Raw genomic sequence first — 22,019 nt, 5'->3', positions numbered from 1 at the left:
AAGAAAAAAAGCAAGAATAATGATGATAACAACAACAACAATAAAATAAGAGAGAGAGAGAGAGAGAGAGAGAGAGAGAGAGAGAGAGAGAGAGAGAGAGAGAGAGAGAGAGAGAGAGAGAGAGACGAGAAAAAAAACAATAAAGAAAAAAAAACCTAAATGTTTACGTTTGTGAGAGAAAACGGAGGTCAGCTTTTTATTTTTATGGGAAACTTATATGTGAATTGAAATACGCTCAGTTATTTGTACATTAGTGCTTCCCAGACTTCTCCAGCACGTGTTCCCTTTGAGTAGCACCAAACCCACCACAACCCACACATTGGTAAGCCTTCTAAGCACATACTAGTTTACATTGGCGCAGATATATTAAAAAGATTAATCACAAAAGACTAATTAAAAACATATATTCAGTACATGCAGGTGGGCTCTCCTTGACACACAGAGAAAGGCTGGTAATTCTCTGTTGTTCATTAGCTACAGTATGGGAGCCTCTGTTATACTTCGATATCTCTGTGAAGTATTGTTGTTTTTTTAAAGTCAAATGGTAAATACTTAATAATGATAAGCTGAGATATAACACAGTATTAAGCCAAGCCTTCAATTCACACAAGCTTTTCAATGATTTCACATTACGCCACACAAGGGACGAGACATTGCAGTGCAAACCCCGCCAGGACCAGTTTGAATTTGGCGCTTCAATCAGTAATGTCTAGATACTTTGACAATTACAGTTATAATGGCCTGAGATTTATTTTTACACGCTTATAATTCTTTATATTTAATTTTCTATTAGTTTAGTATAATATAAAAGAAGTTGGTGCTTGTTATTGAAAGGTAAAAGTGTCTTGTGGATAGTTTTGCTTGCGTACTGTGCGGAGCAGGCTGGGAGGGACGACACAGTACCAGACGTCACACAGCAAGGCACTGTGTTCAAAGGGTGCCATAAACTGTTGCTTTATTTAATGTATTTTCGCAGAACAAGACAGTGACAGGGGCCGTGGTGGCTGTCAGCGTGTGCTGGTGCAAACTTGGTGCCTGCCGGGAGGTGCCAAGTGCAGTGCCACCAAGGCTAATATTGGTAAGAAACCGGCCCACCACTTGTCCAGCCAGCTAATTTGCACAGTCTGATGTAACAGGCGGTAACTGTGATAGTGTTGTTACATGTCACCCACAACAACAACACAGGGCTGTCAGGTCAGTGGTTAACCTTACTGTTTATTGTTAAGCCTCGTATTTCATGTTTTTGCACCTCATTAGCAATATATTGATGTGACTCAGCATTCCACGGTGCCACAAGCGCTCCAAGCCTCCACCACAAAACTCTTACTAATTAACCATGACAGGAATTATAAAGACGTAAAAAAAATCCACTTAACTAATGTTATCAGCTGAGGTGGAGGCAGCCTTCCCCATTTGTCCGCCAATATCTGCTTCATTTCTCACTTATTGTAAGCCTAACACGTCACTAAGTGGAGCCCCATGACTAGGCTTTCATATCCGCTAGCTAGATATATCCGCCATTGCCTCATTTAGTTACGATGGAAGAATAACAGGCAAAATAGCGGCCGTTCTCTCCACTGTCAAGGGCCGCCATGATGCCTGGCTACCTCTACCAACCTGATTCAACCTGTGGGTTTCAAAATTTTTTTGGTATTTTTCTTAACTTCTTTATTCTGCTCGTATAGCATGTTTTTATGGTTTATAAAAATAATTATTTACTTTAGAAGTGTTTTCGTTGCTTGTGTTGAGTTGTGTTCAATTTTGTGTTGCTTGACGAAAATGTGGGGAGTTTTTTTGGCAGTATTTTGACAAACTTGTTTTTTTATTTCACGCTCTAACTACGTCTTTTGTATTTCTAAAAATTGCTTATGATTTTTAAATTGTTTTTACGTTCCTGTTGAGAGAAATAAGTGGACTTTAAAAATGGTTTATGGTCCTGTTAAAAGTTGTGATTACAACACTTTTTGTGTTATTGTCTCTCTATTTCAGCTTGTAACTAACTTTTCATTGCTTGAAAAAATAGTTTGTATGTTTTAAAGTGTTTTATCTTGTTGTTGAGTCAAAATAGGTGGACTTTTCAGTGTTTTTTAATCGTATTTAGGTTCCAACACTTGTTTTTTACACAATTTCGGTTTTATTTGTTTATTGTTGTTCCAGGTAACTTTTGATTGTGTAAGATGATAGTTCAGATTTTTTTAAAATTTTTACGTTCCTAAAAATTCAAATGTTGTGGACTTTTCAATGATTTAAATGGTGCCGAATATTTCAACACTTTTTTCATATTTCATTTAGATATTTTTTAAATACTACTCAGGCTGGAGCGGTTTTAATATTGTGAATATTAGTTTAAGTATTTGTCAAGTCAGAATATATAAGGCATTCCAGCCTAGCTCCATTTTTTCGAGGAGTCAATTTCAAAATGAAATCCGTTACGGTACGTAAATTAGCTGTGACGTCACGGCCGCCATCATGGACCCGGGACCTTGATCGGCTCCGCTGTCTCCTCGGTAATATTTATCGTATTTTGCAGTGTTTTCCTGGTGTTTCCACGTGTTTCTAAACTCAGACGTGTAGATAAGAGTAGAATGAGTAAGAAAATAAGAGAAATAGAGGAGGAAGATGAAGGGAGAAGGAATAGAGGAGGTGGTAAAACAGAAAAATGCTAAGAAAACAATATTTAGGTTAATTTTCCCTGCTGCCCTGTCTGTCTTTGTAGTATTTGTCTTCCGTGACAGTGCTTTCAGTGTATTTGGTGTGTTTAGGAGGTGTTGGAGTGTGTCTGGAGGTGTTTAAGGGGTGTTGAGTGTGTGTTCATGGAATCTGGTGATGTTTGAGTCAATATTTAGCGTTCCTGGTGTGTTTTGGGGTGTCTTAGGCTTGTTTAGGAGTGCTTTAAGTGTGCTTTGGACTGTTTTCAATGTTTTGGGATGTTTCAAGTGTATTTTGGGATGTTATGGATGAGTTCGGGTGTGTTTTGTGTGGATACGGGTGAGTTGTGGGTGCGTTTGTGGGTATTTTTGGGTATTTTAGGTCAGTCTGGGTGTGTTTTGGGGTGTTTTAAGTGTGTTTTTGGGCCGTTTTCAGTGTTTTGGAATGTTTTAAGTGTGTTTTGGGATGTTATGGATGAGTTTGAATGTGTTTTGGGTAGGTACGGTGTGTTTTGGATGCGTTTTAAGTCAATTTGGGTGAGTTTTGGAGTATTTTAAGTGTGTTTGGGTATATTTTGGTGCCTTTTCGATGTGTTTAGGATGTTCTTTGTGCGTTTAGGAATGTTCTGGGTATGTTTAAGGTGTTTTAAGGTGTTTTAGTGTGATTGGAGTTGCTTTTGAGGTGTTTTGGTTATGTTATAGGCATGTTGCAGATAGGCATTGGGTCTTTGAGGGTAGAAGTGGTGTGCTTGAGGTCAAATAAAAGATTCTGGGGTTTTTTGGGGAGAGGCTGTGATAGTAGAAGCGTGTCAGGGATGTTATAGCGTGTGTTGTGATATATGAAAGGAGGGAAAGTGTGTGTGTGTGTGTGTGTGTGTGTGTGTGTGTGAAGGAAGAAAGGGGTGGTGTTTAGGGATCTGGGATGAGAAAACGAGTGATTTGTTTTGTAGCCTTCAGAAAAAAAAATATTGAAAGTTTTTACAATGGGAAAATTTTGGTGGTGAGGGAGAAAATGACTGAAATATTACCTGAAATTTAACCTAACGTGGTGGAGCTTCACACTCCTCAGCTGCCCCTAACCAAACCAAGCCTAACCCAAAGAAGCCTACCCTAACTTCTGTCTGGTGCTTCCTCCTCCCCAAGACTGGCTATTTCGTGTCTTAATCCCAAGCTAGCCTAACCAAACTTTACCTAACGTAACCTAAGCAATTCTAACCTAGCCAAACCTTACCTAAGCAAGCCTAACCTAGCCACTACAGTTCACTACATGCACAGAAAAGGCATCGTTCACAGAGACCTAAAGCCAGACAGAGGTGAAGAGTTAGGAGAGGGAGAGGAAATATGTTGGGAATTAATGGAATGGGAGGGAATAAAAATAGAAAAGTGGTTGGTGTTGAGGCTAGACAGAAAAGAGAAGAAAGGAAAGGTGAAAAAAAGGAAATTTTTTTGCTTTGATTTTCCATCAGCTTTAAATTTTAAAGAATTTATTGCATGTAATATTGATCTCCATAATTTGTATGGCCTTTATAAACTATGAATTTATTCCATTTAGATATTATCCTTCTCCAAGGCCATTCTAATGTAAATATCTTTTCACAGAATCTCTTGTTCAAGGATTCTTCTGAAGATTCAGTTATTAAGATTGTGGATTTTGGGTTTGCACGGTTGATGCCTGACAAGGAAAAGGATGGCAGCATGAAGACACCGTGCTTCACTCTTCACTATGCAGCACCAGAAGTGTTGCGGCAAGCAGTGCAGAAGGGAGCAAATGGCTATGATGAAACATGTGACTGGTGGAGCTTGGGTGTGATTCTGGTAAGTCCAAAAATAAATCTTTAGAGGATGATGTCAATGAATGTAGCTCATAGGATCTTGTCAAGTGTTTACCATGTTCATCTGTACTAGTCTTCATAGTTAGTATTGTGTCTAGCTTTTATATTAGATCATCATATAACCTGAAGTAGAGACACTGACCTAGGGTAACAAAAAGGAAAAAAAAAGGGGGAGAAGGATTGACTGAGGTGCCAGTCCCTAAAGAAAGGTGAAAATAGGATCATCGAAAATTAGAGGATAAGTGTCTTAAAACCTCCTTCTTGAAAGAGTTAAAGTCAGAGGAAGAGGGAAATACAGAAGCAGTCTGGGAGTTCCAGAGAAAACCTGTTGTATTCTAATCCTTTCACTGTGACTTACTGCAATTCATATCCCTAAATGCATTCCACAAAATATTTACAAGCATCTACAAGAAAAGGATTTAGTCAGTTTTTCAGCATCAAGCCATTAAAATGTTTTGAGATGGCTGTAGAACAAATGTCTCAGAAAGGTTTGTGATTATTAAAAAACAATATGCTGAATTGCAGTATAAGGTCTAAGATTTGTTATATGGTTAATGTTGATAGTATTTATGAATATTGTTCTAATTACTTGTGCAATTTCATTTCAGTACACAATGTTGTCAGGGAGAGCCCCATTCCAGTCAAGAAGTAAAGATGACACCTCAGCACCAATCATTGATTGCTCGGATAAAGGATGGAAGTTTTGACGTGTCAGGACCAGAATAGGTCTGTCTCCTCACAGGCTAACAAACTTATCAAAGGTAAAATATCATTCACAGTTTTGTTGTTTGATTTACTCCATTTCTTATCTAATGCTTTTTCTACATTATAAAATACATTTTTTTTCTTCAACTTAATTTGCAAGCAGTTTTTCAATTCCATGAATTTAAGATCTCATTTGTATAACCACTCCCTGTCCCTCACTAATTTTGCTCCTTGTTATTATATGCATTCTAATTTAGGAATATTATTATTATTATTATTATTACTGTTTAGTGTTAGGAAAGTGTACTAGCTGTGTGACTAACCCCCGTAAAGTGAGAGCTGGGTTACATTCTCTTCTCCGTTGGGTGCCAAGGGACAAGAGAGTGGTGTGAATGTGAAAATTGTGTGCCTTGTCTTGGCTACCCACCTTTTTGGAAAAGACAGCTTTGTTATATGTATGTATGTATGTATGTATGTTATGAAACTAATATGAAGTACTAATCATATCCTTCTCCTCCAGGGTTATTGACAGTAGATGCTTGAAGGCGTCTCACCATCACTGAGTTGCTGCAGGATGAGTGGCTTCAGGGAGGCCCTCCTTATTTATTTTCAGCAACTCCCCTCACGACACCCACTATACTCGCTTTTCATGCATTCCACATGGCAACTAGGGAAGAATTTTGCTTACTAGTAAGTTTGATTGGAGTTCATGATAAAAATTCAAACATATTGGAGTCTAAGAGGCTGTAGTGGAAGTTACTGGGGTTTTCAAGGGTGTTTTCATGATTCCAGTGATAGTTTAAGAGGTTTAACAGGCTGTAGTGGAAGTTACTGGGGTTTTCAATGGTGTTTTCATGATTCCGGTGAATTTAAAAGGCTGTATACATTTAATTAGAAAGAAAAATAGTGTTTATTACCATGATTAGAGAGAGAGAGAAAGTGCATTAATCTTTAGTAAACAAACAAGCAAATCCTGTTAGCTGTATATTAAGTAAACATTCCATTAGTGTTTAAGAACAAATTATATTACCACAACTGATCAAATGTGCAGTATCAGTAAGGCTGTATTCCCAAACACGCCCACACCCGCTTGCCTGACTGTCAGTGTTTAATTAAAAAGTTATTGGGGTTTTCAAGGGCGTTTTTCAAGAAGTTATTGGGGTTTTCAAGGGTGTTTTTCATGGTTCTATTGTTAAACAGGCTGTAATGGAAGTTACTGGGGTTTTCAAGGATGTTTTTCATGATTCCAGTGATAGTTTAACAATTATTCTGCCTCACCAGTGGAAAACAACCGCCCCTAATAGCCTGACCAACCGTGTGTGGCCTTGCAGAACAGAGAGAGAGAGAGAGAGAGAGAGGTGGGTGTTGTTTGGGAGTGCTAACCAAGAAATGATCTTAGTAATGACAGATACTTAATCAAGTATATATATATTTTTTGTGTGCCTTTCCCCTGTTGTATTTGTGTTTATTTGAGACGGGCAGGAGAAATTGTTTACCCTCGTCTGCAAACTCTCTTCTCAGGATGTAATCTCACCTTACCTTAATAAAATGTTGATTATTATTCCTCTAGTTTCATTTTTCACTCATATTTGTGTGTTTACTGTCTTGTAGGGAGCTTACGGTGTGTGTGTGTGTGTGTGTGTGTGTCCTATGATGATGATGATGATGATGATGATATTGATAGAGAGTGTGTGGTAATGTTATGGCACACTCTCACAAACAAGAGCTCATTAACATCTTGAAGCAGAACAAGTTGAGCATTGTTGTGGATGAATCCACAGATATATCGGTCTGTCAGAATTGATGCATCATGGTAAGAGTGGTTGAAGGAAATGCTGTTGTCACCAGCCATTATTTAGTAGTGATCCTAGTCAAGCTAATGAAGGTGCTACAGCTGCCAGGTTGTTTACAGAGATAATGAAAACCTTTACTGAAAATGGTATACCTACTTCTAATATGATTGGCTTTGGTTGTGATGGATGCAGCACTATGATGGGGCCTAATAACTCTGTGAGTAGCAGGTTAAAGGAACTTTGCCCAGGAATCTTTATTATGAAATGTGTGTGCCATTCTGCCCATACATGTGCCTCTGAAGCATGCAAACAATTACCTGATGCTATTGAACAACTAGCTCATCCACATCCACCAGTGACTGTACGACCTTCAAGCCATCAATCAAAGTCAATGATAAAAAACATGACATCAAGAGTGCTATATTCCTCCAATGAAGAGTGCCGGGGCTGCTGCTGACGACGTGCCCCATCAATATATAGAAGAACAAGACTAGTAATCTCCTACATAGTAAGTAAACAACTTAACCAAGTGTCCTGTAGTTTTTCTCCAATTATTAATGATATGTATTGTTGGTTTTTCATCACACACACACACACACACACACACACTTACATTCACTCAGCCTGTCTGTTTTTTGGTTACTTATAAACACTTTAAACACTTTAAACACTTTAAACACTTTATTATGTTTGTCTATAGTACATATATAAGCTTAAGGTACAATTAATTGAAAGACAAACAGCCCCTTATGAAGCACAAGCTTTTTGGGCACACTTAATATCTACTTAATACTGAAATGTAAAACAACACTAAACTAAAAATCTAATTGAAGAAAATGTAAAAAAAAAAAAATAAATAGCAATAACAAAAGATTTAGGGATAAATGGCTTTGCAAGAGCAGGAAGGAAAGGAGAAAAATCATAATTATACATGAGAAATAGAGAAAATTGAAGTGGAATCTGATTATAAACAAGCAAATATTTGTTTTGAGAATAATTAAACAAACAGAAATAAATATGTATATATACTAGAGGATATAAACTATTTTAGTTACAGAGGATATGAACTATTTGCTTACAATGCCAAGAAACAAAATAATTGATATTGATAAAAATTGATTGAAGTACAAGATGTGTCAGTATATTATAAATCCTCTCTCTCTCTCTCTCTCTCTCTCTCTCTCTCTCTCTCTCTCTCTCTCTCTCTCTCTATTAGTAAGATAGTTGGTGATATGCTTCGTAAAATGAGGAGAGAGAGAGAGAGAGAGAGAGAGAGAGAGAGAGAGAGAGAGAGAGAGAGAAGGTAAATAATACAATGAAAGATGAAATAATGAATGAACGAATAAATGAGATACACACACACACACACACACACACACGAGGACAGACAGGCAAAATACGTAGAAAGTCAGAGAGAGAGAGAGAGAGAGAGAGGCTGTACTTAAGCAATTATATCTTTCCACACACACACACACACACACACACACACACACACACGTGCGTTTCCCGAAGGGCGTTACATCAGTGTGTGTGTGTGTGTGTGTGTGTGTGTGTGTTCTATATCTCTAGGACGGATTCTTTCAAGAGAGAGAGAGAGAGATGAGGAAACAAGGAAGAAAATGAAAAATACAAGAAAAAAAGCAAGAATAATGATGACAACAACAACAACAATAAAATAAGAGAGAGAGAGAGAGAGAGAGAGAGAGAGAGAGAGAGAGAGAGAGAGAGAGAAATAAATAAAAATATAGCCTAAATGTTTACGTTCGTGAGAGAAAACGGAGGTCAGCTTTTAATTTTTATGGGAGACTTATGTGAATTGAAATACGCTCAGTTATTTGTACATCAGTGCTTCCCAGACTTCTCCAGCATGTGCTTTCTTGGAGTAGCACCAAACCCACCACAACCCACACATTGGTAAGCCTTCTAAGCACATACTAGTTTACATTGGCGCAGATATATTAAAAAAGATTAATCACAAAAGACTAATTAAAAACATATATTCAGTACATGCAGGTAAGCTCTCCTTGACACACAGAGAAAGGCTGGTAATTCTCTGTTGTTCATTAGCTACAGTATGGGAGCCTCTGTTATACTTCGATATCTCTGTGAAGTATTGTTGTTTTTTTAACGTCAAATGGTAAATACTTAATAATGATAAGCTGAGATATAACACAGTATTAAGCCAAGCCTTCAATTCACACAAGCTTTTCAATGATTTCACATTACGCCACACAAGGGACGAGACATTGCAGTGCAAGCCCCGCCAGGACCACTTTGAATTTGGCGCTTCAATCAGTAATGTCTAGATACTTTGACAATTAAAGTTATAATGGCCTGAGATTTATTTATACACGCTTATAATTCTTTATATTTAATTTTCTATTAGTTTAGTATAATATAAAAGAAGTTGGTGCTTGTTATTGAAAGGTAAAAGTGTCTTGTGGATAGTTTTGCTTGCGTACTGTGCGGAGCAGGCTGGGAGGGAGGACACAGTACCAGACACAGACAGCAAGTCGCTATGTTTAAAGGGTGCCATAAACTGCTGCTTTATTTAACGTATTTTCGCAGAACAAGACAGTGACAGGGGCCGTGGTGGCTGTCAGCGTGTGCTGGTGCAAGCTTGGTGCCTGCCGGGAGGTGCCAAGTGCAGTGCCACCAAGGCTAATATTGGTAAGAAACCGGCCCACCACTTGTCCAGCCAGCTAATTTGCACAGTCTGATGTAACAGGCGGTAACTGTGATAGTGTTGTTACATGTCACCCACAACAACAACACAGGGCTGTCAGGTCAGTGGTTAACCTTACTGTTTATTGTTAAGCCTCGTATTTCATGTTTTTGCACCTCGTTAGCAATATATTGATGTGACTCAGCATTCCACGGTGCCACAAGCGCTCCAAGCCTCCACCACAAAACTCTTACTAATTAACCATGACAGGAATTATAAAGACGTAAAAAAAATCCACGTAACTAATGTTATCAGCTGTGGTGGAGGCAGCCTTCCCATTTGTCCGCCAATATCTGCTTCATTTCTCACTTATTGTAAGCCTAACACGTCACTAAGTGGAGCCCCATGACTAGGCTTTCATATCCGCTAGCTAGATATATCCGCCATTGCCTCATTTAGTTACGATGGAAGAATAACAGGCAAAATAGCGGCCGTTCTCTCCACTGTCAAGGGCCGCCATGATGCCTGGCTACCTCTGCCAACCTGCCTCAACCTGTGGGTTCCAATATTTTTTGGTATTTTTCTTAACTTCTTTATTCTGCTCGTATAGCATGTTTTTATGGTTTATAAAAATAATTATTTGCTTTAGAAGTGTTTTCGTTGCTTGTGTTGAGTTGTGTTCAATTTTGTGTTCCTTGACGAAAATGTGGGGAGTTTTTTTGGCAGTATTTTGACAAACTTGTTTTTTTATTTCACGCTCTAACTACGTCTTTTGTATTTCTAAAAATTGCTTATGATTTTTAAATTGTTTTTTCGTTCCTGTTGAGAGAAATAAGTGGACTTTAAAAATGGTTTATGGTCCTGTTAAAAGTTGTGATTACAACACTTTTTGTGTTATTGTCTCTCTATTTCAGCTTGTAACTAACTTTTCATTGCTTGAAAAAATAGTTTGTATGTTTTAAAGTGTTTTATCTTGTTGTTGAGTCAAAATAGGTGGACTTTTCAGTGTTTTTTAATCGTATTTAGGTTCCAACACTTGTTTTTTACACAATTTCGGTTTTATTTGTTTATTGTTGTTCCAGGTAACTTTTGATCGTGTAAGATGATAGTTCAGATTTTTTAAAATTTTTTACGTTCCTAAAAATTCAAACGTTGGGGACTTTTCAATGATTTAAATGGTGCCGAATATTTCAACACTTTTTTCATATTTCATTTGGATATTTTTTAAATACTACTCAGGCTGGAGCGGTTTTAATATTGTGAATATTAGTTTAAGTATTTGTCAAGTCAGAATATATAAGGCATTCCAGCCTAGCTCCATTTTTTCGAGGAGTCAATTTCAAAATGAAATCCGTTACGGTACGTAAATTTGCCGTGACGTCACGGCCGCCATCATGGACCCGGGACCTTGATCGGCTCCGCTGTCTCCTCGGTAATATTTATCGTATTTTGCAGTGTTTTCCTGGTGTTTCCACGTCTTTCTAAACTCAGACGTGTAGATAAGAGTGGAATGAGTAAGAAAATAAGAGAAATAGAGGAGAAAGAGGAAGGGAGAAGGAATAGAGGAGGTGGTAAAACAGAAAAATGCTAAGAAAACAATATTTAGGTTAATTTTCCCTGCTGCCCTGTCTGTCTTTGTAGTATTTGTCTTCCGTGACAGTGCTTTGAGTGTATTTGGTGTGTTTAGGAGGTGTTGGAGTGTGTCTGGAGGTGTTTAGGGGGTGTTGAGTGTGTGTTCATGGAATCTGGTGATGTTTGAGTCAATATTTAGCGTTCCTGGTGTGTTTTGGGGTGTCTTAGGCTTGTTTAGGAGTGCTTTAAGTGTGCTTTGGACTGTTTTCAATGTGTTGGGATGTTTCAAGTGTATTTTGGGATGTTATGGATGAGTTCGGGTGTGTTTTGTGTGGATACGGGTGAGTTGTGGGTGCGTTTGTGGGTATTTTAGGTCAGTCTGGGTGTGTTTTGGGGTGTTTTAAGTGTGTTTTGGGCCATTTTCAGTGTTTTGGAATGTTTTAAGTGTGTTTTGGGATGTTATGGATGAGTTTGAATGTGTTTTGGGTAGGTACGGTGTGGTTTGGATGCGTTTTAAGTCAATTTGGGTGAGTTTTGGAGTATTTTAAGTGTGTTTGGGTATATTTTGGTGCCTTTTCGATGTGTTTAGGATGTTCTTTGTGCGTTTAGGAATGTTCTGGGTATCTTTAAGGTGTTTTAAGGTGTTTTAGTGTGATTGGAGTTACTTTTGAGGTGTTTTGGTTATGTTATAGGCATGTTGCAGGTAAGAATGGGGTCTTTGAGGGTAGAAGTGGTGTGCTTGAGGTAAAATAAAAGATTCTGGAGTGTTTTGGGGAGGGGCTGTGATAGTAGAAGCGTGTCAGGGGTGTTATAGCGTGTGTTGTGATATATGAAAGGAGGGAAAGTGTGTGTGTGTGTGTGTGTGTGTGTGTGTGTGTGTGTGTGTGTGTGTGTGTGTGTGTGTGTATGTGTGTGCGTGTGTGAAGGAAGAAAGGGGTGGTGTTTAGGGATCTGGGATGAGAAAACGAGTGATTTGTTTTGTAGCCTTCAGAAAAAAAATATTAAGAAAGTTTTTACAATGGGAAAATTTTGGTGGTGAGGGAGAAAATGACTGAAATATTACCTGAAATTTAACCTAACGTGGTGGAGCTTCACACTCCTCAGCTGCCCCTAACCAAACCAAGCCTAACCCAAAGAAGCCTACCCTAACTTCTGTCTGGTGCTTCCTCCTCCCCAAGACTGCCTATTTCGTGTCTTAATCCCAAGCTAGCCTAACCAAACTTTACCTAACGTAACCTAAGCAATTCTAACCTAGCCAAACCTTACCTAAGCAAGCCTAACCTAGCCACTACAGTTCACTACATGCACAGAAAAGGCATCGTTCACAGAGACCTAAAGCCAGACAGAGGTGAAGAGTTAGGAGAGGGAGAGGAAATATGTTGGGAATTAATGGAATGGGAGGGAATAAAAATAGAAAAGTGGTTGGTGTTGAGGCTAGACAGAAAAGAGAAGAAAGGAAAGGTGAAAAAAAGGAAATTTTTTTGCTTTGATTTTCCATCAGCTTTAAATTTTAAAGAATTTATTGCATGTAATATTGATCTCCATAATTTGTATGGCCTTTATAAACTATGAATTTATTCCATTTAGATATTATCCTTCTCCAAGGCCATTCTAATGTAAATATCTTTTCACAGAATCTCTTGTTCAAGGATTCTTCTGAAGATTCAGTTATTAAGATTGTGGATTTTGGGTTTGCACGGTTGATGCCTGACAAGGAAAAGGATGGCAGCATGAAGACACCGTGCTTCACTCTTCACTATGCAGCACCAGAAGTGTTGCGGCAAGCAGTGCAGAAGGGAGCAAATGGCTATGATGAAACATGTGACTGGTGGAGCTTGGGTGTGATTCTGGTAAGTCCAAAAATAAATCTTTAGAGGATGATGTCAATGAATGTAGCTCATAGGATCTTGTCAAGTGTTTACCATGTTCATCTGTACTAGTCTTCATAGTTAGTATTGTGTCTAGCTTTTATATTAGATCATCATATAACCTGAAGTAGAGACACTGACCTAGGGTAACAAAAAGGAAAAAAAAAGGGGGAGAAGGATTGACTGAGGTGCCAGTCCCTAAAGAAAGGTGAAAATAGGATCATCGAAAATTAGAGGATAAGTGTCTTAAAACCTCCTTCTTGAAAGAGTTAAAGTCAGAGGAAGAGGGAAATACAGAAGCAGTCTGGGAGTTCCAGAGAAAACCTGTTGTATTCTAATCCTTTCACTGTGACTTACTGCAATTCATATCCCTAAATGCATTCCACAAAATATTTACAAGCATCTACAAGAAAAGGATTTAGTCAGTTTTTCAGCATCAAGCCATTAAAATGTTTTGAGATGGCTGTAGAACAAATGTCTCAGAAAGGTTTGTGATTATTAAAAAACAATATGCTGAATTGCAGTATAAGGTCTAAGATTTGTTATATGGTTAATGTTGATAGTATTTATGAATATTGTTCTAATTACTTGTGCAATTTCATTTCAGTACACAATGTTGTCAGGGAGAGCCCCATTCCAGTCAAGAAGTAAAGATGACACCTCAGCACCAATCATTGATTGCTCGGATAAAGGATGGAAGTTTTGACGTGTCAGGACCAGAATAGGTCTGTCTCCTCACAGGCTAACAAACTTATCAAAGGTAAAATATCATTCACAGTTTTGTTGTTTGATTTACTCCATTTCTTATCTAATGCTTTTTCTACATTATAAAATACATCTTTTTTCTTCAACTTAATTTGCAAGCAGTTTTTCAATTCCATGAATTTAAGATCTCATTTGTATAACCACTCCCTGTCCCTCACTAATTTTGCTCCTTGTTATTATATGCATTCTAATTTAGGAATATTATTATTATTATTATTATTACTGTTTAGTGTTAGGAAAGTGTACTAGCTGTGTGACTAACCCCCGTAAAGTGAGAGCTGGGTTACTTTCTCTTCTCCGTTGGGTGCCAAGGGACAAGAGAGTGGTGTGAATGTGAAAATTGTGTGCCTTGTCTTGGCTACCCACCTTTTTGGAAAAGACAGCTTTGTTATATGTATGTATGTATGTATGTTATGAAACTAATATGAAGTACTAATCATATCCTTCTCCTCCAGGGTTATTGACAGTAGATGCTTCAAGGCGTCTCACCATCACTGAGTTGCTGCAGGATGAGTGGCTTCAGGGAGGCCCTCCTTATTTATTTTCAGCAACTCCCCTCACGACACCCACTATACTCGCTTTTCATGCATTCCACATGGCAACTAGGGAAGAATTTTGCTTACTAGTAAGTTTGATTGGAGTTCATGATAAAAATTCAAACATATTGGAGTCTAAGAGGCTGTAGTGGAAGTTACTGGGGTTTTCAAGGGTGTTTTCATGATTCCAGTGATAGTTTAAGAGGTTTAACAGGCTGTAGTGGAAGTTACTGGGGTTTTCAATGGTGTTTTCATGATTCCGGTGAATTTAAAAGGCTGTATACATTTAATTAGAAAGAAAAATAGTGTTTATTACCATGATTAGAGAGAGAGAGAAAGTGCATTAATCTTTAGTAAACAAACAAGCAAATCCTGTTAGCTGTATATTAAGTAAACATTCCATTAGTGTTTAAGAACAAATTATATTAGCACAACTGATCAAATGTGCAGTATCAGTAAGGCTGTATTCCCAAACACGCCCACACCCGCTTGCCTGACTGTCAGTGTTTAATTAAAAAGTTATTGGGGTTTTCAAGGGCGTTTTTCAAGAAGTTATTGGGGTTTTCAAGGGTGTTTTTCATGGTTCTATTGTTAAACAGGCTGTAATGGAAGTTACTGGGGTTTTCAAGGATGTTTTTCATGATTCCAGTGATAGTTTAACAATTATTCTGCCTCACCAGTGGAAAACAACCGCCCCTAATAGCCTGACCAACCGTGTGTGGCCTTGCAGAACAGAGAGAGAGAGAGAGAGAGAGAGAGAGAGGTGGGTGTTGTTTGGGAGTGCTAACCAAGAAATGATCTTAGTAATGACAGATACTTAATCAAGTATATATATATTTTTTGTGTGCCTTTCCCCTGTTGTATTTGTGTTTATTTGAGACGGGCAGGAGAAATTGTTTACCCTCGTCTGCAAACTCTCTTCTCAGGATGTAATCTCACCTTACCTTAATAAAATGTTGATTATTATTCCTCTAGTTTCATTTTTCACTCATATTTGTGTGTTTACTGTCTTGTAGGGAGCTTACAAGAGAGAGAGAGAGAGAGAGAGATGAGGAAACAAGGAAGAAAATGAAAAATACAAGAAAAAAAGCAAGAATAATGATGACAACAACAACAACAATAAAATAAGAGAGAGAGAGAGAGAGAGAGAGATAAATAAAAATATAGCCTAAATGTTTACGTTCGTGAGAGAAAACGGAGGTCAGCTTTTAATTTTTATGGGAGACTTATGTGAATTGAAATACGCTCAGTTATTTGTACATCAGTGCTTCCCAGACTTCTCCAGCATGTGCTTTCTTGGAGTAGCACCAAACCCACCACAACCCACACATTGGTAAGCCTTCTAAGCACATACTAGTTTACATTGGCGCAGATATATTAAAAAAGATTAATCACAAAAGACTAATTAAAAACATATATTCAGTACATGCAGGTAAGCTCTCCTTGACACACAGAGAAAGGCTGGTAATTCTCTGTTGTTCATTAGCTACAGTATGGGAGCCTCTGTTATACTTCGATATCTCTGTGAAGTATTGTTGTTTTTTTAACGTAAAATGGTAAATACTTAATAATGATAAGCTGAGATATAACACAGTATTAAGCCAAGCCTTCAATTCACACAAGCTTTTCAATGATTTCACATTACGCCACACAAGGGACGAGACATTGCAGTGCAAGCCCCGCCAGGACCACTTTGAATTTGGCGCTTCAATCAGTAATGTCTAGATACTTTGACAATTAAAGTTATAATGGCCTGAGATTTATTTATACACGCTTATAATTCTTTATATTTAATTTTCTATTAGTTTAGTATAATATAAAAGAAGTTGGTGCTTGTTATTGAAAGGTAAAAGTGTCTTGTGGATAGTTTTGCTTGCGTACTGTGCGGAGCAGGCTGGGAGGGACGACACAGTACCAGACACAGACAGCAAGTCGCTATGTTTAAAGGGTGCCATAAACTGCTGCTTTATTTAACGTATTTTCGCAGAACAAGACAGTGACAGGGGCCGTGGTGGCTGTCAGCGTGTGCTGGTGCAAGCTTGGTGCCTGCCGGGAGGTGCCAAGTGCAGTGCCACCAAGGCTAATATTGGTAAGAAACCGGCCCACCACTTGTCCAGCCAGCTAATTTGCACAGTCTGATGTAACAGGCGGTAACTGTGATAGTGTTGTTACATGTCACCCACAACAACAACACAGGGCTGTCAGGTCAGTGGTTAACCTTACTGTTTATTGTTAAGCCTCGTATTTCATGTTTTTGCACCTCGTTAGCAATATATTGATGTGACTCAGCATTCCACGGTGCCACAAGCGCTCCAAGCCTCCACCACAAAACTCTTACTAATTAACCATGACAGGAATTATAAAGACGTAAAAAAAATCCACGTAACTAATGTTATCAGCTGTGGTGGAGGCAGCCTTCCCATTTGTCCGCCAATATCTGCTTCATTTCTCACTTATTGTAAGCCTAACACGTCACTAAGTGGAGCCCCATGACTAGGCTTTCATATCCGCTAGCTAGATATATCCGCCATTGCCTCATTTAGTTACGATGGAAGAATAACAGGCAAAATAGCGGCCGTTCTCTCCACTGTCAAGGGCCGCCATGATGCCTGGCTACCTCTGCCAACCTGCCTCAACCTGTGGGTTCCAATATTTTTTGGTATTTTTCTTAACTTCTTTATTCTGCTCGTATAGCATGTTTTTATGGTTTATAAAAATAATTATTTGCTTTAGAAGTGTTTTCGTTGCTTGTGTTGAGTTGTGTTCAATTTTGTGTTGCTTGACGAAAATGTGGGGAGTTTTTTTGGCAGTATTTTGACAAACTTGTTTTTTTATTTCACGCTCTAACTACGTCTTTTGTATTTCTAAAAATTGCTTATGATTTTTAAATTGTTTTTTCGTTCCTGTTGAGAGAAATAAGTGGACTTTAAAAATGGTTTATGGTCCTGTTAAAAGTTGTGATTACAACACTTTTTGTGTTATTGTCTCTCTATTTCAGCTTGTAACTAACTTTTCATTGCTTGAAAAAATAGTTTGTATGTTTTAAAGTGTTTTATCTTGTTGTTGAGTCAAAATAGGTGGACTTTTCAGTGTTTTTTAATCGTATTTAGGTTCCAACACTTGTTTTTTACACAATTTCGGTTTTATTTGTTTATTGTTGTTCCAGGTAACTTTTGATTGTGTAAGATGATAGTTCAGATTTTTTAAAATTTTTTACGTTCCTAAAAATTCAAACGTTGGGGACTTTTCAATGATTTAAATGGTGCCGAATATTTCAACACTTTTTTCATATTTCATTTGGATATTTTTTAAATACTACTCAGGCTGGAGCGGTTTTAATATTGTGAATATTAGTTTAAGTATTTGTCAAGTCAGAATATATAAGGCATTCCAGCCTAGCTCCATTTTTTCGAGGAGTCAATTTCAAAATGAAATCCGTTACGGTACGTAAATTTGCCGTGACGTCACGGCCGCCATCATGGACCCGGGACCTTGATCGGCTCCGCTGTCTCCTCGGTAATATTTATCGTATTTTGCAGTGTTTTCCTGGTGTTTCCACGTCTTTCTAAACTCAGACGTGTAGATAAGAGTAGAATGAGTAAGAAAATAAGAGAAATAGAGGAGAAAGAGGAAGGGAGAAGGAATAGAGGAGGTGGTAAAACAGAAAAATGCTAAGAAAACAATATTTAGGTTAATTTTCCCTGCTGCCCTGTCTGTCTTTGTAGTATTTGTCTTCCGTGACAGTGCTTTCAGTGTATTTGGTGTGTTTAGGAGGTGTTGGAGTGTGTCTGGAGGTGTTTAGGGGGTGTTGAGTGTGTGTTCATGGAATCTGGTGATGTTTGAGTCAATATTTAGCGTTCCTGGTGTGTTTTGGGGTGTCTTAGGCTTGTTTAGGAGTGCTTTAAGTGTGCTTTGGACTGTTTTCAATGTGTTGGGATGTTTCAAGTGTATTTTGGGATGTTATGGATGAGTTCGGGTGTGTTTTGTGTGGATACGGGTGAGTTGTGGGTGCGTTTGTGGGTATTTTTGGGTATTTTAGGTCAGTCTGGGTGTGTTTTGGGGTGTTTTAAGTGTGTTTTGGGCCGTTTTCAGTGTTTTGGAATGTTTTAAGTGTGTTTTGGGATGTTATGGATGAGTTTGAATGTGTTTTGGGTAGGTACGGTGTGGTTTGGATGCGTTTTAAGTCAATTTGGGTGAGTTTTGGAGTATTTTAAGTGTGTTTGGGTATATTTTGGTGCCTTTTCGATGTGTTTAGGATGTTCTTTGTGCGTTTAGGAATGTTCTGGGTATCTTTAAGGTGTTTTAAGGTGTTTTAGTGTGATTGGAGTTACTTTTGAGGTGTTTTGGTTATGTTATAGGCATGTTGCAGGTAAGAATGGGGTCTTTGAGGGTAGAAGTGGTGTGCTTGAGGTAAAATAAAAGATTCTGGAGTGTTTTGGGGAGGGGCTGTGATAGTAGAAGCGTGTCAGGGGTGTTATAGCGTGTGTTGTGATATATGAAGCTACTAGATGCAAGTGTTGGGAAATTCTGGGTCTGGACGGGGTGTTGTGGTGTTAGAGTGCTAGCAGGGGGAGGTACTGGAGGTTGTAGGGATGGGTAGAGGGTAAATAGAGAGGTACACTGTAGGTTAGGTTAGGTTAGGCGTTGATTGGCGTTGATTCAGTAATACAATGTAGAGGTAATATTCAGTAATACGAATTTAGAGGGACAAAAGAGAAAAGCAGGAAGACCACCACTGCCACCACCACCACCACCAGCACAGTGGTAAAAAGGTTAGAGACAAGCGGGGAAAGTTGAAAAGTGAATAATTAAACGCTTGCTGTCTTTTATTATCTTGAGTATAAAATGGTTATATGACAATCTCTTGTGATGAAAGACAATCTCTTGATGATGACAATGTACTTGTGATGAAAAAAAATGTATGAAATAACTCATGGACATGTATTTTTTTCAGGACTCACCATTTTTCCAAAAATATGAACTGGATCTCCGAGATAATGTACTCGGAGACGGCAGCTTCAGTGTCTGTCGGGAATGTGCACAAAAGTCCAGCGGGCAACACTTTGCTGTCGAGATAGTGTCAAGAAGACTAGACTGCCAACAAGAAATCAATTTACTCCGGGCTTGCCAAGGACATTCCAACATTGTCAACAACCTGTTCCATGAAGTTTTCCATGATGAAGTAAGCATCTGTTCATGATTCTCAACATTGGAAGCTGAATAATGAAAGTTGAAAATGTCTTCCATATATGCCTTTGTTTTGTAGAATTTGTTTATTGAGCACTATGTAATACCTACCACTCTCAGTTATGGATAAACACTGTTGCACTAGAGTGATTCCTGCTTGAATACAGTAATTTCATCAGACCACTCTTCCTCTACTATCTTTTAACAGTCATTGGCATTCTCTCCATCTACCTATCTCTCTGTTGCCTCACTCTCTGTGGGAGCATCCCCTGAGGAGGTGGCCACACCAGAAGAACCTCCATCCTCCTTATCTAGACCTTTCCTTCTTGCTTGTTCAACTGCATGATGCCTTTAACACACACTTCTCTACCCCATCCAAGTACTACCATCCAAGTAGTTTTCCTCACCTATCAGTACTTTCAACTTCACTCACTCTTTCTTTTGGATATGTCATTGATATTACACAAAATAATTTAAGTAAGAATTAGTTTAAGATCATATTATTTTCTTTTCCTTGCATTTAATCATTGCATGCCTGTATCTAATTCATGTTGGTTTCACAGGCACACACCTACATTGTGATGGAGCTCCTTGGAGGTGGAGAGCTAGCTGCTTCAGAGGATCAGGAAACACGAGAGGTTCACAGAGGCTCAGGCTTCAGTCATCATGAGGAACCTGGTGTGACTCAGCAGTTCACTACATGCACAGAAAAGGCATCGTTCACAGAGACCTAATGCCAGACAGTTTTTCAATTCCATGAATTTAAGATCTCATTTGTATAACCACTCCCTGTCCCCCACTAATTTTGCTCCTTGTTATTATATGCATTCTAATTTAGGAATATTATTATTATTATTATTACTGTTTAGTGTTAGGAAAGTGTACTAGCTGTGTGACTAACCCCCGTAAAGTGAGAGCTGGGTTACTTTCTCTTCTCCGTTGGGTGCCAAGGGACAAGAGAGTGGTGTGAATGAGTGTGAATGTGAAAATTGTGTGCCTTGTCTTGGCTACCCACCTTTTTGGAAAAGACAGCTTTGTTATATGTATGTATGTATGTATGTTATGAAACTAATATGAAGTACTAATCATATCCTTCTCCTCCAGGGTTATTGACAGTAGATGCTTCAAGGCGTCTCACCATCACTGAGTTGCTGCAGGATGAGTGGCTTCAGGGAGGCCCTCCTTATTTATTTTCAGCAACTCCCCTCACGACACCCACTATACTCGCTTTTCATGCATTCCACATGGCAACTAGGGAAGAATTTTGCTTGCTAGTAAGTTTGATTGGAGTTCATGATAAAAATTCAAACATATTGGAGTCTAAGAGGCTGTAGTGGAAGTTACTGGGGTTTTCAAGGGTGTTTTCATGATTCCAGTGATAGTTGAAGAGGTTTAACAGGCTGTAGTGGAAGTTACTGGGGTTTTCAATGGTGTTTTCATGATTCTGGTGAATTTAAAAGGCTGTATACATTTAATTAGAAAGAAAAATAGTGTTTATTACCATGATTAGAGAGAGAGAGAGAGAGAGAGAGAGAGAGAAAGTGCATTAATCTTTAGTAAACAAACAAGCAAATCCTGTTAGCTGTATATTAAGTAAACATTCCATTAGTGTTTAAGAACAAATTATATTACCACAACTGATCAAATGTGCAGTATCAGTAAGGCTGTATTCCCAAACACGCCCACACCCGCTTGCCTGACTGTCAGTGTTTAATTAAAAAGTTATTGGGGTTTTCAAGGGCGTTTTTCAAGAAGTTATTGGGGTTTTCAAGGGTGTTTTTCATGGTTCTATTGTTAAACAGGCTGTAATGGAAGTTACTGGGGTTTTCAAGGATGTTTTTCATGATTCCAGTGATAGTTTAACAATTATTCTGCCTCACCAGTGGAAAACAACCGCCCCTAATAGCCTGACCAACCGTGTGTGGCCTTGCAGAACAGAGAGAGAGAGAGAGAGAGAGAGAGAGAGGTGGGTGTTGTTTGGGAGTGCTAACCAAGAAATGATCTTAGTAATGACAGATACTTAATCAAGTATATATATATTTTTTGTGTGCCTTTCCCCTGTTGTATTTGTGTTTATTTGAGACGGGCAGGAGAAATTGTTTACCCTCGTCTGCAAACTCTCTTCTCAGGATGTAATCTCACCTTACCTTAATAAAATGTTGATTATTATTCCTCTAGTTTCATTTTTCACTCATATTTGTGTGTTTACTGTCTTGTAGGGAGCTTACGGTGTGTGTGTGTGTGTGTGTGTGTCCTATGATGATGATGATGATATTGATAGAGAGTGTGTGGTAATGTTATGGCACACTCTCACAAACAAGAGCTCATTAACATCTTGAAGCAGAACAAGTTGAGCATTGTTGTGGATGAATCCACAGATATATCGGTCTGTCAGAATTGATGCATCATGGTAAGAGTGGTTGAAGGAAATGCTGTTGTCACCAGCCA

General features: G+C 38.4%; 3 protein-coding genes across 13 annotated transcripts; all 3 read left to right on the top strand.

Moving 5' to 3' along the window:
* Window positions 1–885: 885 nt before the first annotated feature.
* LOC135092482 (ribosomal protein S6 kinase alpha-5-like) lies at window positions 886–6,746 on the top strand. 5 transcript variants are annotated; one of them, XM_063991037.1, is made up of 4 exons: window positions 886–1,194; window positions 4,248–4,463; window positions 5,089–5,241; window positions 5,706–6,746. In XM_063991037.1, exons 1-3 carry the CDS (start codon window positions 1,162–1,164, stop codon window positions 5,185–5,187), a joined length of 348 nt encoding a protein of 115 aa, XP_063847107.1. In that variant the 5' UTR covers window positions 886–1,161; the 3' UTR covers window positions 5,188–5,241; window positions 5,706–6,746. The 5 variants fall into 5 exon arrangements, 2 of the variants coding, with proteins under 2 accessions (XP_063847107.1, XP_063847106.1); XR_010262876.1 differs by having other exon boundaries at window positions 887–1,078; XR_010262878.1 differs by lacking the exon at window positions 886–1,194 and adding an exon at window positions 2,456–2,507.
* A 2,699-nt stretch (window positions 6,747–9,445) lies between these two features.
* On the top strand, window positions 9,446–15,350 carry LOC135092481 (ribosomal protein S6 kinase alpha-5-like). 3 transcript variants are annotated; one of them, XM_063991035.1, is made up of 4 exons: window positions 9,446–9,764; window positions 12,850–13,065; window positions 13,691–13,843; window positions 14,304–15,350. In XM_063991035.1, exons 1-3 carry the CDS (start codon window positions 9,732–9,734, stop codon window positions 13,787–13,789), a joined length of 348 nt encoding a protein of 115 aa, XP_063847105.1. In that variant the 5' UTR covers window positions 9,446–9,731; the 3' UTR covers window positions 13,790–13,843; window positions 14,304–15,350. The 3 variants fall into 3 exon arrangements, 2 of the variants coding, with proteins under 2 accessions (XP_063847105.1, XP_063847104.1); XR_010262875.1 differs by having other exon boundaries at window positions 9,447–9,648; XM_063991034.1 differs by lacking the exon at window positions 9,446–9,764 and adding an exon at window positions 12,503–12,676.
* Window positions 15,351–16,261: 911 nt separating this feature from the next.
* Window positions 16,262–21,740, top strand: LOC135092478 (ribosomal protein S6 kinase alpha-5-like). 5 transcript variants are annotated; one of them, XM_063991026.1, is made up of 5 exons: window positions 16,542–16,589; window positions 19,088–19,156; window positions 19,339–19,566; window positions 20,135–20,249; window positions 20,676–21,740. In XM_063991026.1, the coding sequence occupies exons 1-5, from the start codon at window positions 16,557–16,559 to the stop codon at window positions 20,903–20,905; spliced, it is 675 nt and encodes a 224-aa protein (XP_063847096.1). In that variant the 5' UTR covers window positions 16,542–16,556; the 3' UTR covers window positions 20,906–21,740. The 5 variants fall into 5 exon arrangements, 3 of the variants coding, with proteins under 3 accessions (XP_063847097.1, XP_063847096.1, XP_063847098.1); XM_063991028.1 differs by having other exon boundaries at window positions 20,135–20,284; XM_063991027.1 differs by lacking the exon at window positions 19,088–19,156 and having other exon boundaries at window positions 16,262–16,589.
* Window positions 21,741–22,019: the final 279 nt, after the last annotated feature.

This window comes from Scylla paramamosain, chromosome 40, assembly GCF_035594125.1.
Source record: "Scylla paramamosain isolate STU-SP2022 chromosome 40, ASM3559412v1, whole genome shotgun sequence".
Classification (NCBI taxonomy): domain Eukaryota; kingdom Metazoa; phylum Arthropoda; class Malacostraca; order Decapoda; family Portunidae; genus Scylla; species Scylla paramamosain.
The sequence above is the reverse complement of the archived record's forward strand: the minus strand, read 5'-3'. Positions and strand labels throughout refer to the sequence as shown.

Bases quoted from the DNA above. Each gene is read 5' to 3' on its own strand.
- LOC135092482 (XM_063991036.1), top strand. From the start codon at position 3,916: ATGCACAGAAAAGGCATCGTTCACAGAGACCTAAAGCCAGACAGAGGT. The intron at 4,075-4,247 runs GTGAAAAAAAGG...ATCTTTTCACAG, and splicing joins GAAAAGAGAAGAAAGGAAAG to AATCTCTTGTTCAAGGATTC. The intron at 4,464-5,088 runs GTAAGTCCAAAA...ATTTCATTTCAG, and splicing joins GGAGCTTGGGTGTGATTCTG to TACACAATGTTGTCAGGGAG.
- LOC135092478 (XM_063991026.1), top strand. From the start codon at position 16,557: ATGTCACCCACAACAACAACACAGGGCTGTCAG. The intron at 16,590-19,087 runs GTCAGTGGTTAA...ATACGAATTTAG, and splicing joins CAACAACACAGGGCTGTCAG to AGGGACAAAAGAGAAAAGCA. The intron at 19,567-20,134 runs GTAAGCATCTGT...TTGGTTTCACAG, and splicing joins ATGAAGTTTTCCATGATGAA to GCACACACCTACATTGTGAT.
- LOC135092481 (XM_063991034.1), top strand. From the start codon at position 12,518: ATGCACAGAAAAGGCATCGTTCACAGAGACCTAAAGCCAGACAGAGGT. The intron at 12,677-12,849 runs GTGAAAAAAAGG...ATCTTTTCACAG, and splicing joins GAAAAGAGAAGAAAGGAAAG to AATCTCTTGTTCAAGGATTC. The intron at 13,066-13,690 runs GTAAGTCCAAAA...ATTTCATTTCAG, and splicing joins GGAGCTTGGGTGTGATTCTG to TACACAATGTTGTCAGGGAG.